This window comes from Primulina huaijiensis, unplaced genomic scaffold, assembly GCF_012295235.1.
Source record: "Primulina huaijiensis isolate GDHJ02 unplaced genomic scaffold, ASM1229523v2 scaffold37185, whole genome shotgun sequence".
Classification (NCBI taxonomy): Eukaryota; Viridiplantae; Streptophyta; class Magnoliopsida; order Lamiales; family Gesneriaceae; genus Primulina; species Primulina huaijiensis.
In genome coordinates this window covers 4547-13055 of record NW_027358687.1, presented here as the reverse complement: position 1 = coordinate 13055, position 8509 = coordinate 4547, and the positions used below count along the sequence as shown (strand labels likewise).

At 32.6% G+C, this 8509-nt stretch overlaps 1 protein-coding gene across 3 annotated transcripts; it reads left to right on the top strand.

The window, feature by feature from the left end:
* Positions 1 to 1476: 1476 nt before the first annotated feature.
* Positions 1477 to 8153, top strand: LOC140968427 (probable enoyl-CoA hydratase 2, mitochondrial). Of its 3 annotated transcripts, none has more exons than XM_073429364.1 (9): positions 1477 to 1659; positions 2140 to 2301; positions 3216 to 3385; positions 6081 to 6155; positions 6310 to 6400; positions 6486 to 6537; positions 6825 to 6928; positions 7316 to 7392; positions 7864 to 8153. In XM_073429364.1, the coding sequence occupies exons 2-9, from the start codon at positions 2148 to 2150 to the stop codon at positions 8038 to 8040; spliced, it is 900 nt and encodes a 299-aa protein (XP_073285465.1). In that variant the 5' UTR covers positions 1477 to 1659; positions 2140 to 2147; the 3' UTR covers positions 8041 to 8153. The 3 variants fall into 3 exon arrangements, with proteins under 3 accessions (XP_073285465.1, XP_073285467.1, XP_073285466.1); XM_073429366.1 differs by having other exon boundaries at positions 2116 to 2301; XM_073429365.1 differs by having other exon boundaries at positions 1477 to 1674.
* Positions 8154 to 8509: the final 356 nt, after the last annotated feature.

The window sequence follows — 8509 nt, the reverse complement described above, 5'->3', positions numbered from 1 at the left end:
AGAATATATTTAGCTACATTGTCAAGATTTTCTTTCTTTTTATCATCATTCGTCCATTCATTCTTTGATTTTTCCAGCATTTGAGGAGCACCTTCAGCAATGGCTATAGCTGTATTTTCTTTAAATATTTTCATTAGTCCATATGTGATGACGAACCACATAACATCGTCTTGAGCAGTTAAATGATCTTACATCTCGTTCTTCCAATTAGGAAAAATTTTTTTGGAGAACATGGGAATCTTACTGAATGATGCCACAAATTATATTTTGTTCAGGGACAATAATGAACCCCTCTGATACCACTTGCTAGGATCGAAGCTAAAATTTAGAGGAGGTGAATAATTTAGCCAAAAATATATTTCGATTGAGTTAGCAACAGTGAAACTTGGTTCTTGTCAGTAGAGTTTTCAGCATGTCAATCACTTGACATGTGCGGAATTAGGCTTACTAAAAATAGTTGAACAAATGAGTAGAAATGGGTGAAGACGGTTGGGAAAAATAAAGGAGAAAGGTAATCTAATTACGATATTGTTTCTGGATATTCGAAGAATTCAATAATCATACGTTACTTCTTCTTTCTTGCAAATAGTTTGTACTAAAAGAGTTTGCTAATTATAAGCAGTTTGAAATCACCTACTTCAGTAAGACTTAAATATTGTCTGACTGAAACTCTAAGTAAAACTCTGATCAAAAGAGCTTTGAGAAGTAAGACTTCATACTTTCAATTACAAATACACAGAAAACTTCTAAGTACAAATATAATCCTTGAACTGATATGATGATGATATATCGGGGTGTGCTGATTTTTCAATTGGTCTTGGAAGGCTTTGTAAAAAAAAAAAACTATCAGTTTTCTTGTATGATCTAAAATAAGATGTTTTTCTTTATCTTCATAGTCATGTCAACTGATATATTCATATCTACAATTGTCAGCGGTAACATGTTCCAAATATGTTCATGAATATGGATGTCCTTGTTGATAGGTCATCATCCTTTTTGATATATACATAACTCTGACTGTAACTCTGAACCTTAATCACTGANATTTGAGATCATATTCAAATATGAATAACAATCATGCCATCAAATTGAATTATTTATCATTGAATTTGATACATTGATTGAGTTAAACTATTTCCAATAAAACCAATAAAAAAAGATCTTAAAATATCATATATTATTTGTCTATCAAAATTTTAAAATTAGATAATTATTTTTTGAATATTTTAAAAAATATTTATTTAGAATGAAGTTCTAATATAATAATAATAATAATAATATTATCATCCATGCATAAACAATCAATATACAAAAAATTCATGATTATATTGTCCACTAATAAGTTGAAAAACATAATATTATATGAAAAATAATGAATAATAATATTATTTTAAAAAAAATTAATTAATTAATAAGTAATATAATAAAAAATAAAAAAAAGTAAAACAAAAATTGCGTAAAGAAAAAACGAGAGAATCGGTCGTTGTAGAAAAAAAAAAGAAAAAAGAAAGAGAATTAGCGAGAGAAGAGAGGGAGAGGAGGCTGCTAGGGTTAGGAGGAGCTGAATTTTTCTTCCGAAAATTTGATCTAAGCAAGGATTCTCAAGGCGTTTTTATTCCCGCGGTTGCCATTCGACTTTTCTCCATCTAAGAAAACAAGGCGAGTGATTTTNTGGTTTTTTTTTTTTTTTTTTTTTAATTTTTTGCTTATAGATGTCACAGTTAATTAGATTTTCTAGTAGATGTGAAATTTCTGATTTCAAGCACATACTATGGCGGCCTTGAAATTTATTATACTGATTGTTGAGCATAAGATTTTAGAAAGTTCTGATTGCATTATTTTTTTCCTTTATAATATTGATTATGTCAAGATACTACATTGAATTATGTTTAATTCATTTAAATAAATAAAATTGTAACTGATTATAAGCACCAGAGCGAATAACTCATAAAGAATGATAGATTTTAATACTACTCATCTAAAGGATTGTTAATGTTTATTTATTCTGGAGACTACTGGAACAAAACTTATCCTCATGCGCTTAATTATTTAATTCCACCATTGTGTTAGTTTACTTGAAAGTTGAAACCTCAACACTTAGCACAATACTTACAACTACTATTTTTAATTCAACTGCAGAAGTTATAATGTCAGCCTTTGCTTCCATCGCCAAAACATTGAATAATCTGAAGGCTTACAATTCAACTCCACAGCTGTTCAGATTTACTAGCATTCGAACCCTCCTGCTGCGGTCGGCTTCCGAGTCCTTGAAATTGCAGAAATTTACTGATTCTGATTCTGGTAAGATTTCTAATCTATTGTTATTTGACCGTTGGTTATGGAAGGAATCCAAGTTCGACAATGAATTATTTGCCTATCGGTTTTATACCCTTAAAGCTATGAATTGCTTTTTAATTAAATACAAATATCAATTGAAATTAAACCCAGTGCCGAAAAATTGCGGCTGAATTAGTAGTATTTTTCCAATAAAATAGAATTGTGACTGAATTAACATTAAAATGAATTTTATATTATGTACAGATATACGGGCTTTAGCACTTGATCATTAAGATTTTCAAGTGTTTTTAAAATGTTGCTTCTTGATTTTCTTTTTGAAGTCAATTTCTACCAGATTTAATGGACCCAATCGCGAGTTTAGCTGATGTAGCAGGATTTCTTTCTCAGAAAATTGTGGACTGTACTTTGAGAGAATGAAGTTTGAACTTTTTAGTCAACAAATTGAGCTAAAGTGAGCTTTTGACTATCAATGGTCTATATCATCAAATGGCTTGATTCACTTTCTGTCTGTAGTTTTCTCGCTGCTTTGTTTCTAGTCGCAATACCAAAACGAAGAGGCTCAATCGCTTGCAAAGAAGGCAACTGAATTCAAGAAGAATTTAAAAAGGGATGATACTTTTTTTTCCTGGATAAATCAAATTAAGATTTCAGGAAAACCTGCAAGTTTGAGAGGTGGCTATCAGTTCCCGGAATTACGATGAATGCAATGGAAAGAAACCTTATATATAAATATTTGACCACTTTCTGTTCGGAGGGGCGCCGGTGGTTGCAAGCGGTAGAACTTTGCCAAGAATCCTTATATGTAAAGCATGACGGATGTTCGTTATTATGTATCAGACAGATATTTTGCTTTTGGATCTTTTGTTTGGGCTGCTCTGTTGTGCTGCTACAGTCTCAAAGCAGCCGTTTGCTTGCAGGAATTTTTGAGCTTACTTTGGAGAGGCCTGAAACGAAAAATGCAATTGGAAGGGATATGCTGAAGAGATTGGAGTATACATTTGATGCTGTAAATAAAGATAATACAGCCAAAGTGTTGATGATCAGCAGTTCAGTTCCCAAAGTGTTTTGTGCTGGTGCTGATTTGAAGGTTAAAATGCCACTTGAAGTATAAATTATGAGTGCCATCAGCCATTCAATCATAAACCATGTCATCTTTCTTGAACTTTATAAACAAGATGGATAAAAAATGAACCAAACATTTAATGTTTAGTGAAATGATTTTATATTCCGAAAGAAATGTTAAAAGAATGGACAGCTTTTTGTACTGTACAATTGGTTCACCAGTTCGAAAGGTGGTCCAGCCGTATGTAAATGATTGAGCCATAGCATCATAATTATGGAACAACCACCCATTTTGAAATATTCCTTGTGAATGGAAACAAAGATTTGGGTTAGAGTTGACAAGGAAGGTTTTTGAATGTTTACCAAAAAAAATAGTGTCAGTTATTGTGATAAGTATCGAGGTTTCAAATAAACTTACACCATAGTGGCATCAAATAATTAAGCACATGAAGTTAAGTTTTGTTCCTGTAGTCTCCAGCATAAATGAACATTGACAATCCTTTAGATGAGTAGTATTGAAGTCTCATTCTTTATCCTGAGTTATTGCTGGTCCTTTTTGTCTGAGTGTCCGGATTTGCTCCCAAGTCACGTGCTGTGAGGTCTGTGAGGTGATAGCGTGGTAGTAAACTGTGGATATGGGCATATGGCTTTGTAGGATGACCCAACCTTAACCTGGGACCATAAGATTCTAAATGATTCCAAGAATTTTGTTGGTAGAATGCTGATATGATCATAATAGTTCATATTTTTGTTATCAAATTTCTCATTGTTTTCACCTCCGACGTGTTTAGTTGATACGCTTTTGTGTTATTTTGTTGTAGAAGGAAGTTTTATTGTCTTAGAACAAATTGGGCTAGAAAAGTGATTTTTTTTTTTTTTACATTTGAAGTTGCTTAGATGAAGCTGTGAAATAAGGGCAAAAACAGAAGAAGTTCTGGAACAAGGTGTGGCCACGCCTTGTAACTGCTTCGCGGTTGCCTTGTGACTGCATATAGAGCTCGAAAATTATGATGATAATACCATATTTTAAGAGTCCTAATTGTTATATATAATTCATTGAAGACTTTTGGAGAGAGATTTATTATTGAGATAAGAAAAAATTTGATAGAGTTTTATTATAAAACTCTAGTTTCCTTATTGATAAACCTAATCTCTTCCTATTATTATAGGTTTTATTCTAGTTTTTGTTTTTATCTTTAGAATTCTCTCTTCTTCATCTTCTCTCTTCAATGTGGAAAACAAGAAATTTCTCATCTTCTCTCCACAATTCTAGGATTAGTTTTTATTTCTGATTCAAGGGATATTTCAACTATTACAATTTTTCACTGTGAGATTTTTGCGTATTAATTAAATATTCTTGTTTTGTTCAAGTATTTGTTAGTTTATGATTTATTCATATGAAAGTTGTATGTTGATTTAATCTGATAATTTAATTTGGTAAATAATTTTCTACAGCTATCCATGAATTCAGTGATTCGTAATTGTCATGAACGATTGGTACATGAGTAGCACTAAATTAGGTGTGTTGTGCTATCATAACATATTTAGTCTAAATAAATCGACGAAACTAAATTTATCAATTGTAACTATCTTGATTAGATTTTAGGGTTAACTGTTTTCATAAAACGAAAATGTTATTTTTAATCAATATGAAACGCTATCGTGCCCAATTGATTATCGATAAGGTTTGACTGGATGCTGAGTTTGGTCAATTAAATTCGAAAAATACTAGGATTTAGCGGCTATCCCTATGATTCTAAGGTTAATTGCTTGTAACTGCATGGATAAATAATATGTTAACCGATAATCAGTGATACAATTGAATAGTGGAAACCCGTTGAATCAGAGTTTGGTAATATTAAATTTTACATTTCATAGTTATTCCTCTTGATTGTTTATTTCTTCTTGCATGCTAAAGCTGTTGTAGTATTTTATTTATTTCTAATAAAACAAATCTCCCTTTCATTTGTTTTTCTTCGAAAGAAATAAATCTCCCGTTCCCTGTTGATATTCTCCATTACACTCATTTTATTTAGAGAGTAGAAATTTTAGTTTGGTGGCTCAACGACAGCAAACCAAATGCTAATGTGTCCGTATATGTCACAATTGTTGATTTTCCCTTAACTGTTCATGATGCTAATTTTAACCACCAACCCTTAAGTCACTAAATTTTCTTTTTCTTTCATTATTATGTAAGAAACTTGATTTTTTCCCATCATGGTATCAAAAAATGTGCCTTGTACGCAAAAAAGAACCACTACATTTGAGTTCATTAGTTCTACTATTTTCGCCAATCCATACCGATATTGATACTAGTATTAATAGCATGACAATTCAAGTTTTATGACTTGGTTGATTGTCAGACATACAGCACAAGTACCTCTGGAACCGTGCCAGTGACTCCTTTCATATCATCCTATGGGTGTCTGTCGTAAAACTCTTATTGTTCTATGTGAGAGTTAGTACAGAGCTTCATATTTCTTTGTATGTCTCATGATGTTTACTTCAACTGTCATTGTTTGGTTAAATATGGTGGGGCCCATTTCTGCTCGCATTTGTTTACTTTCTCTCCATATATTTGTCTGTTCTTGTATGTTGAATGACTTTACTTTGCCTTAGATGTGGGTCTTATGCTTTTAAATGGCTTCATTGTTTTTTCTCTTTTGTCTCTGTATGTGGTTCACTTTCTTGACTTGTTTTCAATGGTGATGGGTTTGCAGGAAAGAAAAACTATGAGTTCATCTGAAATAAAGGATTTTGTACACAGGCTACGCTCAACATTTTCTCTTTTGGAGGTATGTACCTGTACTTAATCCTTTGTGGTGAGTTATGCTTCATATTTATATATAGACACATTGAATGCCTTCTAGCCACTTGGATCTTAGAATGACATTTGAGTTTTTGCCTTGCCTCCTTGAAACTTCTGAGTTTAGAGATGACTATTCTCAGGAACTGAATGTACCCACAATAGCTGTCATTGAAGGTGCAGCTTTGGGTGGTGGGCTGGAAATGGCATTATCTTGTGATCTTCGGATATGTGGTTAGAAGCATCTTCTTAGTCGAGCATACTTGATCTTTTCCGGGCTGAAGTGTTTCTAACTTGGAGTTGTTGATAAATATGATAGTGGAAGATACAGTGTTGGGACTACCAGAAACAGGACTTGCCATTATACCCGGGTGTGCCGTTGCCCTGACTCACGCTCTCCCATTTTTTTAAAGAACAAACTCTCTCGTTTTATGCTAATATATTTTCTACATTCTATCTTATAGTGATATGAATGTTTCCCATGAAGAGCTAATACTGAATTATCAATTAGGATAGTTTTATTTAATATCACACTACACACAGATGTTCACATGAAAACATTGTTGAGTTGTGAATTTAAAATACCCTCTGTAGTATGGTGATTACAGAGATGTGCATTCGAGACTCATCTAATTAATAAAAATTTAACGTATTTCAGGGCTGGAGGAACACAACGACTTTCTAGATTGGTTGGAAAATCAATCGCGAAGGATCTTATTTTTACTGGCCGAAAGATTACTGGCAGGGATGCTGTTTCCATCGGTTTGTGTTACTGGAGTTTCTATGCTCTGTATTTTTCTTCAAGATGCGAAATCTGAGATCGTGCACTGAACTCTTTAACAAATTCCCTCTTCCCGCGTGATGGAGTTGAAAAAATTTAATTTGGTGCTACTGCTAATCCATAGGAGTAAGGAAAAAGAGAAGATATTGAAATCTGATTCCAGCATTGGCCCCTTGAAGTTGATAGAATGCCTTCTCAAATTTCTTTAACGTACTGCTAGCTGATGGCTCTTCATCTACTTGTTTTCTTCCTCCTACTTTTACTACAATACCCACTTCTTAGGGTGGTAATTTAGTACTAGTATCTGGTTAGTTCTTTTGGAACTCGGAAAATAAAGATGATTAATACTAAATGTAGTTTCTTTGCAGGACTTGTCAATTACTGTGTCTCTTCTGGCGAAGCTCATTTAAAGGCTCTTGGAATTGCTCGGGATATAATTCAGAAGGTAATTTACTCAAGTCAGATTTTAAATTTTTTTTTATAGAGAAGAAATATTACATTATCAAACTTTGGCCCAAATCTTTTTCGTCAATGGGATCGGCCTAAAGATTCTTCTGCAAGGCATTTTAAAGTAAATCATATGGCAAGGAATGAGTTTGGCTCAAGCACGTTTGTCATGGCACTGACATCTTGCAGAGGCGTGGCGTAGTGCCTGCATTTCTGTCATTCTTTCCCTATTTAGCTACACTTTGCTTCTTGAATATGGACATCCATTCTGTCTGTGTCTCAAGGAGCATATTGCTTCAGCATAACGTCTTCTCAACCCTGACTTGGGAATTTAGTCGAGAGGAGCGCCGCTGCCTGTGCGCTCATTCTTCATGTTGTATAATTTTTGCTGGACACAGAATTTTTTATGGTTTATTCTGAAGTAGTTATTATAGCCTTGTTTTCTCATGCAAGCCATATCTTATTACAGGGACCATTGGCAATACGGATGGCGAAACGAGCCATCAATGGGGGATTCGAGGTAGACATGGTCTCTGCTTTGGAATTGGAGGAGAATTGCTATGAACAGCTCTTGCACACCAAGGATCGTTTGGAAGGCTTGGCAGCGTTTGCGGAGAGACGGAAGCCTGAATATACAGGTGAATGAAAAGCTGCACTATTCCGTTTGTTGATCAAAATCATTATGGATTGGTTATGATTTTATGTAAACCAAATCGACCGATTAAATTGTACTTTAAGAAAATAAATATTTTATTTATATTTGGGGTAATCTTAATAACTCAAATATAAATTATTGTATCTGTTTATATATTTTTAATTAATTAAATTTGTGCCACTAATTAACTTCACTAAATAAAATTTTTTAATAAAATATTTATATATTTAAAAATAGTTTAATTAGTTTATAACTAACAAATCTGTAATAATAAAATTTAGATAATTTAATATTATATTAAAAAATTAATTAAAATAAAAGAATTCAATAATCAATTTATATAATTGTCACTCCGAAAATTCGAATGAAAATTATGTAAGTCGAAACTAAATGATTATTTTACACTTTTTAGAATGATATATAATAAATTAATTTAATTTGACTCTAAAATCACATAGAC